This window comes from Protomyctophum parallelum (assembly GCF_964188405.1).
Source record: "Protomyctophum parallelum genome assembly, chromosome: 6".
NCBI lineage: Eukaryota > Metazoa > Chordata > Actinopteri > Myctophiformes > Myctophidae > Protomyctophum > Protomyctophum parallelum.
The window spans coordinates 5,043,002-5,059,113 of record NC_139701.1 but is presented as its reverse complement, the minus strand read 5'-3'; the positions used below and the strand labels follow the sequence as shown (position 1 = coordinate 5,059,113).

Here is a 16,112-nt window from a genome sequence, read left to right as displayed (position 1 = left end):
TGCGTGTGCGTGTGTGTGTGTGTGTATATATATAGATAGTAAAAATGGCAAATACGTGCAAGATATAGCACATGATGACATGATTATATGGGCACATTTCCTAATAATGATGACTCAATCAGGCAAGCTTCAGCACGTCACCACAGATTTACAGTGCCTAAGCCAAGAACTGAAGCAATGAAGAATACAGTCATGTACAGGGCAATGACTTTCTGGAACTCTCTACCAGTATGCATTACAGAAATTAAGGGTAAAAGGCATTTTAAGAAAAGACTGAAGGACTTTTTATATATATGGTAAATTGTAATTCTGTTTATTTTAATGTAATCTAGAGTGAATGCACGGTTGTTGCATGGTTGTTATGCTTTAATGTATTTATTTTGTAATATCTGTAATGTTGTTCTTATTTCAATTTTGTATATGTATGTATATTATTCTGTGAGGACCCCAGGAAGAATAGCTGTTGCCAGGTGTAACAGCTAATGGGGATCCTAAATAAACTAAACTAAACTAAACCCTTCTTGAGATTCTATCTCCCTTTTCTGTGGAATGTCTTAACCTCAGACTTCCCAGTAATTCTGATAACATTGACGCACTTCCACAGAACAGTGCACAGATGGTTTAGTTTAGTGCACTGTTCCGTGGAAGAAAATACAAACTCTTCACTTTGCTACATCACTATAAATGCATGGTCAGACAGGGACCACATGCAATACCTCCACGGACCACCAGTGGTCCACGGACCACCTGTTGAAAACCCCCTAGTGGAGCACATTGGATGTAAAGGGGCCACATATATTAGAGACAAAAAGGGCGCCTGCACTTGGTAAAAGAAATGCAAACAGGACCGTGGCCTTGGGCTAAGCTGGTTGAAGTGAACAACAATACGGTCTGAGGGCCAACAGCGCTTTGGGCTGGAGGGATGTTTCAGAGCGTAGGTTTCTGTTCAAACAAAGTGACGGAAAAAGAAAAAGTCAGCGCGGCAGCGTCAGCCCGTTTTCTGTCTCCTCTCCAAACAAGGAAGTGGCCCTTCACAATGCCTTCATGTGCAGTGCCAACAGGGGCCTGTTGTGGTCAGCCAGTTTGTTTGTTTTAATTGGGATTAGCCAGCGGTCGTACGGCAGGAAGAGGGTCTTCGGTTAAAATAACACTGCAGTGTAGTGGCGGGTTTGATGTTGTACTGATGACTCGACACCAGGTCCCACGGGAGTTGAGGGAGTTGGAGAGGATCAGAAACTCCCCGATCGCTCTCCGTGACATCTGTTGTGACACCACATAATTCGGCTGGTCAAAGCTGGAATGCCCTTTACAAACGGATACGCTGTTGCATAACAGCAGCATCCTAAAGGTTCGCGTAAAAGGGGATTTATGGCTGTAATGTGACCCGATTGGCTGTGAACTTCCTGGCAGAGGAAAAATTAATGACCAACACTCTCCCCCCGTTCCTCCACAACAAAAACTGCTTTTGAGCAAGGCACCCAGATGACTACAGTCAGGGAAGTATTTCTTTTTTTTGAGGAGCGCTAGGCCCTCCTATGTCTAGCTTTGAGGGTGTACAAACACATTGTCCCAACACAAACATTATCCCATTCTGACCTGAGATCAGATTCATACGAGGTTTCCGCCGGACACACACTGGTCTGATGAACCCATTCTGACCTGAGATCAGATTCTAAAAATGTCAGTCGTTCTTCGATTTTTAAAAAATAGCAGACCTACAAGCTCGTATCGCGCCACTCGGTGGCGCGATATGAGCTTGTAGATCTGCTATTTTTCAATAGCTAAAGCATAACATGATGCCAACACCAAAATGGGTGCCCGTTCAGAATGGGTTAAATGCCATTGATAGTTTTACGTTATTGTCCCAGACTCCCAACACAAACATTAAATGCCATTGAAAATGAATGGTCATTTTTGTGTTTGAGTAAACACAAGCATTACGTGAACTCAACTACGCAACCTCACTTGTGTGATTTTTTTTATTTTTACACAATAACATTTTAACCTTAAGGCCGAGGAAATTTGACTGGTGTTTTCTGTGTCTCAGGACAATATTATAGTCTGCAGGCCAGGGTAACAAAAGGAGTGTAACATAGACAAGTGGCAAGACTAATAAGACAGGCTACACAAACTAATAGATGAGAGCACATTTCTGACAGTAGAATGGAATAGAGTAATAGTGACAGAAATGTAGTAGAAATTGGCAGAGTAACATTCTATCCTAGATAGATACAGAGACACGCAGACAGACACAAGAACAAATATAGAATGCATCATTGAAATATGGATATTGTGCATCAAAGGAAGTCAGTATCAGAGGGAGATGTTTTCCTAGCAGTCTGGTGGAGGGGTGCTGGATATTAGTAGGGGAAAACACAAGACAGTGGCCACGTTTACATGAGGTCTTTCAACCCCTCTTAATTCCGAATAGAAGTTCAATCCTATTAAACATCATGTAAACACCTACAAAAACTTAAATCCGAATGAAAATGCTCGATGCGATTTAAAAACCATTCCGATGTCACTGGCCGGATTATTCCGATGTTCAATGCGATCGAAAGAAGATTGGACTCATGTATACACACTGCTTCGGATGTAAATTCATTCTGGTCTTTCTGAGCATGCTCATTTCCAAGGCGCTCATATCCAAGTTTACACATAGTGCGCGTGTTATTTCGTTCATTTTGCAGATCCGAAATCCACAAAAAGAAAACGTGGAGCAAGCAGCAGTGATGATGATCCCCTTGATCTGTGAGTGTTCAAAGATCCAACCGTCCCGAGTTGATGATCACCCTGATAATGTTCAAACATGTTTGATATAGGTTATATGGTATGGTAGCCTACTTTGGCCCGGAAATGCCATAATGATGCGGCGATGGTGTATCGTGCAGATATATATTTATATGCTATGCATTATATGCTTTATGCGATGTACTGTACAAGACCACAGATGGGACACGTTGTCAGCCTGTAGATCAGCGCTTACTTACACAATGTACGTGCATTGTGCAAAGACGAATCACAAATAAACCCAATAGCCTTGTGAGGCGAACAGCGAAAAGTTGATAAATGCGATGTCCCCCCCCTGTTTATTGCTCCGTGTGTGTGTGTGTGTGTGTGTCTCTCTCTCTCTCTCTCTCTCTCTCTCTCTCTAACGAGCGACCCTTGATACAATAATCAGTGTGTTGCGTGCCCTGGCCGTGCTGTAAAAGTACAAATAAAAACGAGATGATCACCTTCCCAGCGGAGAAGGGGAGCCGCAGCGGGTGGGAAAAAAAGAAGGTAAATATATATGCCCGCCCCTATCCAACCAGCAGCCTCAAAGCTACTGCGGAATGAAATGATGGGATTTCAAAGTATCGTCTTTCGTCTGTAATGTTTGTATTGTTGAGACAGTCACACTGCATGAACTGCCTATATTTTATGTGTCCAACAGATGATGTGGTTTCACGTGAATTAACCCTGAGATCAGATTCTAAAAATGTCAGTCGTTCTTCGATTTTTCAAAAATAGCAGACCTACAAGCTCGTATCGCGCCACTCGGTGGCGCGATATGAGCTTGTAGATCTGCTATTTTTCAATAGCTAAAGCACGACATGATGCAGACACCAAAATGGGTGCCCGGTCAGAATGGGTTAACATGTACCATGTCTTGTATCACATCTCCATGTAAACAATCATTCGGAATGACCATTTCCCATCTAAACTTGCAGCAAAAAAAAGTATTTTATTCAGAAGTATTTATTCGGAATGATCAGCCTGCATGTATGTAAACGTGGCCACAGTTCATTTTGTTTCAATACTACCTTCAGGTAAGGTTGTATCTAGCCAATACTATAAGTCCGAAATATTGGTGTAATTATATAATCACAACATCTAGAGAATTACAGGATTTACTCACCCCTTGGAAAGTGGAAACTAAGATTTTCAAATGTTCATGATGCTTTATGTAGCCTTGTGACATGTCAAACTAGGGGGTTTACATGATTCTGAATTCATTACAAGCATTAGTTTTGCACAAAAAACACTCCTTGGGCTATAAACGGCCATAGCCACTTGCCCAAATGTGCCCAAAATGTGTTGACCTTTGTTAACATTTGTGATGACGGCTATGGCCGTTTTTGTAGGAGCAGCAAGCGTGTCCTACTTAGTAACAGTAACGGGGGGGGAGCGGGGTGGCGCTGACCTAAAGGTCCATTGTTTTGTTGGTTTTCTTACCTCACCTTCCCCATCATCAACATCAACTACTACCATTTGTGCCTCCCCATTTACAACTGCTCAGGTGACCTTGACCAGTACCAAGAATCGTGTCTTAACCCATTCTGACCGGGCACCCATTTTGGTGTCAGCATCATGTTATGCTTTAGCTATTTAAAAATAGCAGATCTACAAGCTCATATCGCGCCACCGAGTGGCGCGATACGAGCTTGTAGGTCTGCTATTTTTGAAAAAAATCGAAGAACGACTGACATTTTTAGAATCTGATCTCAGGTCAGAATGGGTTCGTCAGACCAGCGTGTGTCCAGTGGAAACCTCGTATGAATCTGATCTCAGGTCAGAATGGATTAAGTCAATATGTTTCTCATGCTATAGTGGCCACAGGCCATGTGGGTGTGATGGAAGACATAATGCATCGTTAGGTTGAGTTTGCCTGAGGCACTGAGCAGAGCAAGAGCACCTCATGCCACCGCAACAGAAACAACAGAGACATTACCTGACATCACAACCTTATCTCAGAGAGAAAAGTGGGTCAACCTTGTTTCGGTGAGTAGTTACGTCTGACCTGAGATCAGATTCTAAAAATGTCAGTCGTTCTTCGATTTTTCAAAAAATAGCAGACCTACAAGCTCGTATCGCGCCACTCGGTGGCGGATATGAGCTTGTAGATCTGCAATTTTTCAATAGCTAAAGCATAACATGATGCCAACACCAAAATGGGTGCCCCTGTCAGAATGGGTTAAGCCTCTCTGACTTACTTACTGACTTATTATTATATATTTTTTTAATGTTTTTTTTGTGGCTTTCGCCTTTATTTTATATTCTTTATGGAGGGACAGACAGACGGTAGACAGTAGGGAATTCTAAAGCCTCGCATGGCAGTGGGAGAATTGCTACAGAGCAGTGGATGGGTGTCCGGATTGGAAGGGCGTCAGTGAGAGACTCGCTGACACACTGGACCAGGGCTTGAGGCACCCGAGGCTTGGTCAAATTACATTGGCCAGAGCTACGAGCCAATCAATGAATTTCGCCCAATAGCTGCACGTGCACGGACAAGTGTAAAATATCCCAGGAAATCTATTGGCAATTACTGGCAATCTATTACTATCAGTGTGATCAGTTAGGTCTGCATATAGATTATGTAGCTACATAATGCAATAAAGTATTTGTATTTCTACAATTAGTTTAATGGTTTCATTGCTTAATGCTTACTTTGATGTATTATGTGAACACCAACCAGCAGAGCCAAATTCCAGGTACAGTATGTGCAAACCTACAGTACATACAATGGATTTATATTTTTGCAAAGTAGGCAACAGATTGATCAAATTGCTTATCTCAAAGTACATGATCCCATTCATTAGCGGTTTAGTGCACCGTCTAGAACAGTGTGTAATTTCTGTGGCAGATTTAATAATTCAAGGCCTGAGGCCTTTACTGCATGTCCTCCCCCCATTTCCTGTCAGCCTACTGTCTGTCCCTCCATAAAAAATATAAAATAAAGGCGAAAGCCACAAAAAAACCATTTAAAAAATAAATAATAACTAGAAAAAGTGCCCTTCTGGGCACAGGTCTCCACCAGGATAGGAATGTAGGACATTGCAGCTTGCCTTCATCTGGTGGTTGGATAAAAGGGCAACAAAAGTAAATTAGAGGTAAAAAACACTTTTCGGCCAGTTATAGCGTCACCTTGAGGCTGAGTTGAAATTGTTCATGTGGCATTTCTTCCTCGGCCTAGTGGGAATGTGGGTGCACAATTTCACGGAAATCACGCCATGTGTTTATGATTTGCAGCATTTTGTTTGAAACTGAGCACTCCTGTGAACTTTGGAAGCCAATCTTAACCAATCAGGATGGAGTCTGAGAAATCTGAAAGACCCGTTTCGTTGAATGGCTCTAGAGAGACTGTCTACCAATTTGCGCGATGTTTGGACAAAATCTGTAGGTGTACTGTGCAAAAACTTGTTTTGCACAAAGCGGCCTCCTGGTGGCGCTATAACAGGCCGTTCTGGAAATTTTGGGGCAGAGGTTCATCGTTGGCATCCAGGGAGTGTGTGTGCAAAATTTGGCATCGACCGGGTTAACGGTGCCGGAGATTAGCTGCTCACGGACACACACACGGACGGACACACGGACGGACACACGGACGGACGGAGTGCAAAACATACTCTCCCCCCATGCCTTCGGCCTGGTGGAGACAATAAAGGCGAAAGCCACAAAAAAAACATTAAAAAAATTAATAATAATAAGTCAGTAAGTAAGTCAGAGAGGCCTAATGTTGGTATCAGAAAGGTTGCGGGAGTCTATCCCGGTTTCAATGCACTAGACCTCTGGGATGCGGCGCAGCTCCCAGTACTTACCGCACAAGCCGTGCTACTCATACGCTGAGTTGGTAATGCCGGGGATCGAACCCATGACCTTGCGGTCGAAAGGCAAGTGCTCTACTGACTCAGCTACCCGGACAAAAATACATTCCCCCCCGGGTGACAGATAAGAGAACCTCGTCCCCTGCTAATATTACAACTTTATGAACAGACCTGACCTCACTAGGAAATTGTCACTAGGAATTGTCACTTGGACAATACAGCCTATTGTAGCTCTTTCTACAGAAGGAAGGACCTCCATAACATAACACACACATATATATATATATATAACATATAACCCTTTTTTTTCAGGCCTAAATGGGTTATGGCAGGTGCCAGGTGGAAAATGACGTCTGTTGGTTGGATAATCATGCCACAGCATGTTAATATCTCCTGGGGAACGGCAATGTACAACAACGTGTCACTAAGGGAGTTTTAATCAGGAATATACTAATGAGATAATTAATTACAGTAGAATGTTTCCATTGTGCAAGTTCATATCCACTCTATCAAGGACAGATGGTGTAATAATTGGGCACTTTTTCAAGCTGTTTTTCCAATGTGAATGTTTCCATGAGCTAGCTCATACATTTTTTTAGCCATACAAATGCTCAGAATGACAAGATTACCATTTGCATTATTCCGGCGAGCCGCCCCATGTCTGAAACGAGAAATGAGAGAGTTGCCATGTGGGGGTCTCTGGGGGTCCTCGGAACATCCAGGCCCCCAGAAACGCGCCGCCCAAGGGGCCGGGCCGATTCCGGCGAGCCGCCCCATGTCCGAAACGGTTGAGAAATGAGTTACTGTGTGGGGGTCCCTCTACTGTACTGTACTGTACTGGCACACCCGAAATCATCACATATACAGTTAATATGTGCGTGTGTGTTTGTGTGTGTGTTAGGTTGCACACAGGTGGTGAAAAACAACCATGCTATTTTCATGCTCCTACCCACCCAGCCAGCCACACACACACAGCTCCGTAAGGGAGTGGTTGCACCACTCAAAAAATATGCTATGCAGGTTAGTTGTGAGGGGATACAAGTCTTACTTTCAGGCATGATATGGTGCATGGCAACAGACAGGAAGAAGATGGCGTCACTGTAGTAGGCCCCAGAGCCTGCGCTGAAATGCTTTTGCATGGCTTCCACGATGGGGAACAGTTTCTGGGTGAGAGCCACCACATCATGGAACACCACCTACAGGACATAGGACATTAAGACAGTGTGAACATGTGATGGAAATATGTAGTTATTATGCAAATATGTATGATGAACCCTTTGGGTAACAGTGAAGAGGTGCCTTGTACTTGCAGAAGTTATTGTTGACCAAACGATACTTAAAACATAGCAGGGCGGGAACCCCTTTTGGCGTTTTACCCCTTCAGGCCAGGAACACATTTTGGGGTTCTGTACTGTACAGTATTCAAAATTTAGGCTAGAGAACCACTGCTCCAGAGAACTCCAGGGCTGCTCTCTCATGCACCTTCTTGTCTGCAGGTTACTGTGATAACCTCCCGTTAGTTACCGTGACCCCCTCAGCCAGCGGCGTCAACCCACCGCCGCTGCACCCACCGCCGTTATAGGAACCTGACGCCTCTGCCCTCAGCAATCAGCATTGCCCCTGTGAGGCCTAATCCCATGATGCACTACTTTTGGCCTGATCATGTGAATCTCTTGCAAGATTACTGAAAGAGGATTGAGAGAGAAAAATAAAGTAACCACTGAATTCCCAGTGAAAGCCTTCATCCCTGCATGCAGAAAAGTCAACAAATATGCCCAGGAACACATAGATTAGGCCTAACACGCAGTGCTTTTAGATATTAGAATGGAGAGGAAGGGGCAAGTGATGAGAATGTTTGGATTAACTCTGTTCAATAGGGATGCCATATTTTAAAGATCACTCCCACATGCCTGCGATGGGTAATAATCATTTAATGTAATCTAAAGGATTATAGTAAACCCCTGGCTTGTATGGAAATCAGTGCTGCCCACTGTGCCCAGGTCTACTGCCAACATTGTGGGATAAGGAGAGGCAAGGTAACGTAGGGTATGGTGCATTTTATTTTATTTTTTAAGTGGTGCAAACCACTTCCTTAAGTAGCTTTGTGTGTGCCTGGGTGGCTGGCTACCTGTGTCTGAGCACCGAAATTGCATTTGGTTGGTTTTCAAAACCAAGTGTCACAGTTGTGCAGCCTAACACACATATACATACAAGTAAGACGCGCAAACGCGTGAAGCGAACGCAGCTCGTGTGTGTGTGGTTGTGTGTGTGTGTGTGTGTGTGTGTGTGTGTGTGTGTGTGTGTGTGCTACAGCTGCGCCCTCTGGTGGCGGGCCGGTGGTGTAACAGCGTGACACACACACACACACACACACACACACACAGACATTCAGCCCTTGCTGTCATAGTAAGTGGCTCACTGCGTTCGCAATTAACTGCATATATACAGTATATGATGATTTCAGGTGTATCAGTACAGTACAGGGACACCCTGGGGACCCCCACATGGTAACTCTGTCATTTCTCAACCGTTTCTGACGCAGGGCGGCTCGCCGGAAACGGCCCGGCCCCCTGGGCGCGTTCCTGGGGGTCTGAAGGTTCTGGGGACCCGCACACCGAGTTGCACCACTTCACACGGTTGTGATTTTTTTATATAAAAGAGCAAGATCAAAACAGCCCCTGGTAAAAACGTTACCGACATTTCGTTTAGAAGATACACTTGCAGAGAGACTAAGGGCTGTATTTTGCGTGTCTTAAGTACCAGGTCTTATTCCATAACTTGAGTAAACTAAAGACCTGGAGGCGTGATCAATGCCATTTGGCTATTCTGAGTGGCCAAAGAGCATTGATCACGCCTCCAGGTCTTTAGTTTACTCAAGTTAGGGAATAAGACCTGGTACATGCAAAATACAGCCCAATCAGTATGTGACCTCTGTGTCTTCTGCTGCAAGCTGTGCCCTAGTTTTTTTCTGCTTTTAACTGTGTTCTTGTACTGTTTTTAACCTGTACAGCGACCTTGAGTGCCCTGAAAGGCGCCTTATAAATAAAATGTATTATTATTATTAAGAGACTACGCGTGCAACTGCACAAATAGAGCAGAATAAGGTCAAGCATACATACGGTATGCAAAAGACTTTGTTGCCGTATTCTAAAGCAATGTTTATACCCAGACTTTCACTGCCTAACCCTAACCTGTGGCCTTCCACATTTTTATATGCAGCCACCAATGGTCAGAATATGTTGTAATTTCCCCCGGAGGAAAATGTTCGTGCCTACAGGGAACCCAAATTCAACATTTATAACGGACATGTATTTCAGGATTATACCTTGTAAATGTTATAGCAGGACATGATGACTTTTAAAAGCTTCCCTTGAATAATTCAGAAACTAACCATGAGAAAAAACAAATGTTTGCTACTTTGCAACAACCTTGACAACATAAATAATGTATTGAAGGCTTGGGAAATCTCAAGTCTAATAGCAGTACAGTACAGGACAGGTTCAGGCAGAACATACTGTAAGGTTAAAAGAAAGTTACTCCAGGAAAGCTGGTACAAGAAAAGGTGAGCAACCACCATGCAGTAAAAAGTAAAAATGTCTGAGTATGCAATGGGCCTAAGACATGTTTCCCTTTATTTATGGTATCGTCTTGCCATTTTTTGTAGGCATGACACAACAATGTCATTCTTCATTAAGTATAATAATAATAATATATAGCGCCTTGCACACAAGTAGGCCATGTATGGTTGTTTTCGCCCCTGTTCGCCAGTGTGTCCATCCATTTATGAACAGCTAGTTGTACCGATCGGCGTGAAACTTTGTACACACACTCCATGTAGGCCAAGGAAAGGAACCTCTGCCTCAAATTTTTGAATCGGCCTCATGGTGGCGTTAGAACATAACAAGCCACATTATGTTTTGTCTAGAACTCTTGAAACGCAAGTCATACAATCAAAATGCACTTTCTTCAAAGCATACTTTTTGCTACTACTAAGATTTTGTCACAAATCGATCTGTGGTCACATCATGACCAAGATGCATCCATCAAGAGCTTTCATTCCGATTGGCTTTCAAAGGTTGCGGAGGTGCCCTATTGGCACAAATAATGAATGCAGCGTCTGATTGCCATTAACCTTTCCATGCAGTGTGCACACTCCATGTGATCAATAAGTCATAACCCCAAAAATACCCAAGGCACACTGCTTTGCAAAATCATGAGACAAAATAAAATAGAGGTCTGACTTTTACTTTACTTTGTGATCAATAAGTCATAAACCTGCCACTCAGGTGGAAGAGCGCATCACTGCATGCCTGGCTGACATCTCACAGTGGATGTCCTCCAACCACCTCAAGCTGAACCCAGCTAAGTCCTGCCCTATGCGGGAGCTAACTATTTCCGTAGACGACGCCCCGGTAACGTCTGTCCCAACAGCCAGGGACCTTGGTGTTGTCCTGGACAGTCAGCTCTCGTTCAAAACTCACATCACAGCTGTCACTCGATCCTGTAGGTTCACACTCTATAACATCCTCACCCAGGAATCAGCCCAGCTCCTAATCCAGACAACAGTCTTGTCAAAACTTGACTATTGTAACTCCCTCCTTACTGGCCTACCGGCATGTGCACACTGGTCTTCAACCAGCCAAAATTCTCACATGTCTCCCCCCTGCTCCGCTCCCTGCACTGGCTCCCGGTCGCTGCCCGCACAGAATACAAAACTCTGATGCTGGCATTCAAAGCAACCAAAGGTATGGCTCCCCCATATCTTGCAAGCATGATTGAACCCTACAAACCCTCCCGCGCATTCGGATCAGTCAACGCAGGAAAGCTGGAAGTACCCTCACTAAAAACGCCGGGAGAACGCTCCACACGTCCCAAACTCTTCTCCCTTCTGGCCCCAAAACTGTGGAATGCACTTCCCGTTGCAATCAGAACTGCAGCATCACTCCCAATCTTCCGCCGTAGTCTGAAAACCCACCACTTATAGCATCATGTAGACAGCACAATAACTGCATTGTATGTAGTCATAGCACTTCATTGTACATATGTATAGCATAGTATAGTATATATATGTATAGTTTATAATTATGTATTAGTGTCATTATATAGATATGTTCTAGTTACGTTCTTAGCTTACGCATGTTCCATGATAAATGCATTTTATATATGTGATGTATTCCCATGCCTTTTTGTTCTTGCTTAATGTAAATCGCTCTGGATTAAGAGCGTCTGCTAAAATTGTAAATTGTCTCAAGATAGTCATAACCGAGGCACACTTCTTGGCAAAAGCAGCGTGCCTCTGTATTTTCTGGGTTATGACTTATTGATCACAAGGCAAAGCACAACTCTTAACCTCTTACCTCGGTCTGGTCTTAAGATTTTAGATTGTTTGCAGGAGTGATAATAATACTTGCTCAATCTAAACCACTAAATGCATAAAACATTAATAGGGACACTGGTACAGTTCTAAAATTAACTGCTTGAATGCGGAAGTTTCCAAGTGCATCATGCCATAGTAAATGTGGAGTGATGCCCAGCAGCAGTAATGACCCATGGGCAACGTGTCACTCAATAGACGTTCTGTCTCCACTCCCATGAGGGTAATTATGCCAGGCTGTGGCTCTGGCATAATTACCATCTTGTCTTCTTGCTTGTTTGAGATGAATACTGCAATTCAAGGACTCAGTTGGGTATCGGCAGATGAGATTTCTTTATACATCATTTTTGAAAGTGTATTCATGCAAATCTGCGGTGATGCTAAACTGAAAAAACACTCTACTCAATCCAAAGCAGGGGGAGGGGGGGGTATCAGCTTCAGCACAGATCCTCCCTGTGCTGCGAGATATTACTTGCAGGGAGGGAGGGAGGCCAAAGGAGGAGGATTTGGGCAGTTATATGCAAGTTGTAAACAAGTTTGTTATCTTGTGCTCTGAGAGACATATAAAAGAAAAGAAGGCAAGCCAGGACAACACAGCAAACAGACATGCAAGAGAGCACCTTGGGCAATAGGAAAAACCTGGTGGGATGGCTCCAATACAACTCCAACACTGGATTGTGGAAGACCAACACTGCCCCCATGTGTCTCAACAGACAGCATTCAAAATGTGCCTTTGGCCATCTCTTGTTATTATGCATTTATTTATAGAGCCCTGGCCCCTGTGCTCATCTTTTCTTTCCTTTCAAAATTCAATTTCAGCTTCACCCAGCTGATGGTTGCTCAGATGGGCATGATGAGTGCTCGCAGTAAGGCAGGCAGGGAGACGAATGGGTGAACATCCAACATCCAGATGGCCTCTGTACCCACTAAGCTAGGGTGGGAATGCTAGGTACCGTCCTGCTGTCACACACAGTGCAGTGTGCGGAACTCCAACTGGTGCGCAATCTCATTTGGTATAGTATTGGAGAGGAAGGAACTAGCTAAATTGTACCATGACAAGTTGTTTAATGCTTACTGTCCTACAAAGCAGTTTTTTTATTATTATTATTATTATTCAAATTAGCCTTCTGTGATTTGGGGGGATAAACAATTACCTCAAGAACATATTTACAATTATTGTAATATCACTAAAATGCTGATATCTCATTTGGCTGACCAGTTGATTACTTTTAAACCGAATATCAGCAAATGTTTCCGTAGTTACTGCACTTTGGCTTTGCAAGGCAGTTTATAAATCAAATCTTTGACTTAACCCACACATTAAAAAATAAACATACAAGAGTTAGGGGACCGCGAGCCTTGATGAACCTTAAAATCATCAGGGGGGTGCAAATGCAATAACATCAAACAGCAGAACCCGTGGCAGACCTACCTCATACGTAAACGTCGCATCCAGGAGAAACTCCTGGAGCATCCTTTGGCCCAGTTCTTGGCTGGCCTGGTCACTCACAAAATGCAGGACGAGCACCTCGCCTTCCAGGAAGTGGCCATGTTTCACCATGGACAACATGGCCACCTTGAACTTGTCCTGCAGGCTCCTGCTCTTGTCCACCTTGGTGAACATCATGAGCACGTGGTAGTGCCGAGTGCTGCCCGTCGAGGCAGGTCGGCTCTCCTCCTCGCTCCCCTGTCCGACGTCTCGCTGCTCCACCCCGCCCTCCTCCTCCTCCTCGGCCCTATCTCCGTGCGGCAGCCGGGTGTCCAGGGACAGGTCGGCGTCGTTCCTGTTGGCATTGTGGCTGGCCTGCGTCTGCTTGATCCGCTTCGTGGTGCTGGAGAAGTTCTGCTTCTCGGCGCCAAAGTAGTAAAAGGCCACGACGGCGAGGGCCGCGGCCAGGAGGAGCACCAGCTGATAGGACCTGAAGGTGCTGAGCCTTCCCATGGTGCTGGCTACCACTCGTAGGAAGCCCATATCTCCCCGCAGAAGCGCTGCTGCGATTTCCTGTTCATGGCAGGGAAAGGGCGGCTTTACATGACAGCCCAGGCGACATCCCGTGGTACCTCGATGTGAGAGTCCAGGAGGAAGCTTCTTATCAACACACAGAGATAAGCCTATTCCTGCAAGAAAGAACATGTACTGTCACCGTTGAGCCTGTTTTTTTTTTTTTGCAGACATTTGCATCTTGAATAGTCACACAAATACCAGATCTATAAGCTCACATCACATTCGTGACATGACAGTTTGAGCATGACAGCTCTGTTTTGTTCAGCAGTATGCTCACTATAGTAAGATAAAATGACACAACCAATGTGAATTGGTAGAAAAATCACACATTCATTTAACAGAACGGATTTACTACTGCTAATGAGTTTGTTAAATTAGCAGTACTTTATCACATGACCTGACGAATGGAAAATGGTGGAAAATATTGTAGAGGATAGTGGGTTTGTATAGAGCAGCAGATTCAATGGGGTCCAGGGATTGATTGATTGATTGATTGAAATATTTATTAACAGTTTGTAGAATTTACAGTACATTTTAAGCACAAACTCAATACAAAGACTGTCAACTGTGAGTGGACGACCCAATTAAGCATTACACTTGTTTACAACAGGGTCCACATTGTTCAATTCATCAAAAAGGGAGGGACTTAAGAGTTGTTTTTGTTATTGCTTTCCAATAAAGCATTAGGATTTATAATTAAAAACCACTTATTAAAGACCTATGCCATGCATGACGCGTGAGCTTGCTTGCAGAGCTGCCATTTTCCAAATAAATATTGACAAATCTTGGCAAATGTTGACAACTCTTCTGAGTCTTCTCGAACTGTGGTCCCTTCCCTGGTACATCTTTTCAAACGGGGGTCCGCGGCCATGATGCAACATATCAAATGTATGAGAACTGTAGATCTACTTTCTGGTCCATGGCGTTAGATTAGAAGGAAGGAGCTATAGACAATCCTTCATCTCCTTCTAACGCCATATGGACCAGATGATCATGGGATTGGGAGTGGTACGTGTTTTACTTACAGCTCTGTTGTCAGAGGATCGTAGCTTTCCTCGTTCCAACGTGATGATGACAGCTTGTTCAGGCTTTGAGTCAAACCAGCAGCTTCTTTGAGGAACAACACATTTCGCTGGGACTACGTTATAATGCATTTCATAGCAAGTAAACAAACACGCAAGTCGCAGATGGACACACACTCCAGCAGCCAGTACCGCTGAAAACAGAACTCAATGTTGACAAGCTGGCTTAGCCACAATGCTAATTCCCCAGCACTGCCAATGGTGCGCTTATTATGCGTCGCTTATTTTGTCACCTCCCCCAACTCTAAAGTAGTATTATTGTAGTGCGATAGCGTGGACGTTATTGTGAGACAAGGCGCTATATTATGTGTGTGCCTGTTGTTGTGAATGGTAGCGGTAGGTTAATAATAATAAACACGTCAAAACACAACATGGTTTTGAGCGGTGAAACGTGATAAGACTTCTTTTTTCTTCGTTGACTTTTATTGGCTGGTTGCGCTCGCAGTGAAAGGCAGGCTCCGCCACCTTCTGGAGCTATGCATAAAATAAAATACTTTGATTGATTGATTGAAATATTTATTAACAGTTTGTAGAATTACAGTACATTTTAAGCACAAACTCAATACAAAGACTGTTAACTGTGAGTGGACGACCCAATTAAGCATTACACTTGTTTACAACAGCTAGGGTCCACATTGTTCAATTCATCAAAACATTTAGAGACATACAAACATTTAGAGACATACAAATAGACATTTCTATGTAGCTAAAGAACAGAACAGGAATTCATCATATAGGAAGCAAAAAAGGTAAAGGTTACATTATACAGTGAGGGGAAATGGGGGTGGGGGATTCAGATATTACTAGTATGTAAACCAGGGGTGGGCAACTGCGGCCCCTGGGGGCCACATGCGGGCCCCACCTTCACTTAATGCGGCCCGCATGTTGATATCAGAATAGGCTACTGCTGTTTACAATTCCAAACCTGCTTTAATTACTTCATGACTAGTATTAAATGACTATAGTACTTAATGACTAGTATTAAATTGTTATTGTCTTTTTGTGTCCAATGTATAGTTATATGTTAACAGTTCAGAAAGTTTGAAATTCAATAAAAAGGTTACTTT

The 16,112-nt window shown here is 43.7% G+C and overlaps 1 protein-coding gene across 1 annotated transcript in view; it reads right to left on the bottom strand.

Annotated features, from left to right (window-relative positions):
• The window catches only part of xxylt1 (xyloside xylosyltransferase 1), a 52,648-nt gene extending 37,310 nt beyond the window's left edge, over nt 1-15,338 (bottom strand). Inside the window, exons 1-3 of the mRNA XM_083767453.1 lie at nt 14,989-15,338; nt 13,391-14,076; nt 7,633-7,780 (exon numbers count right to left, since the gene is read on the bottom strand). Coding sequence (XP_083623579.1) covers nt 7,633-7,780; nt 13,391-13,930 — 688 coding nt within the window. The 5' untranslated portion in view covers nt 13,931-14,076; nt 14,989-15,338. The remainder of the gene's footprint in view (nt 1-7,632; nt 7,781-13,390; nt 14,077-14,988) is intronic.
• Between the last annotated feature and the right edge of the window lie 774 nt (nt 15,339-16,112).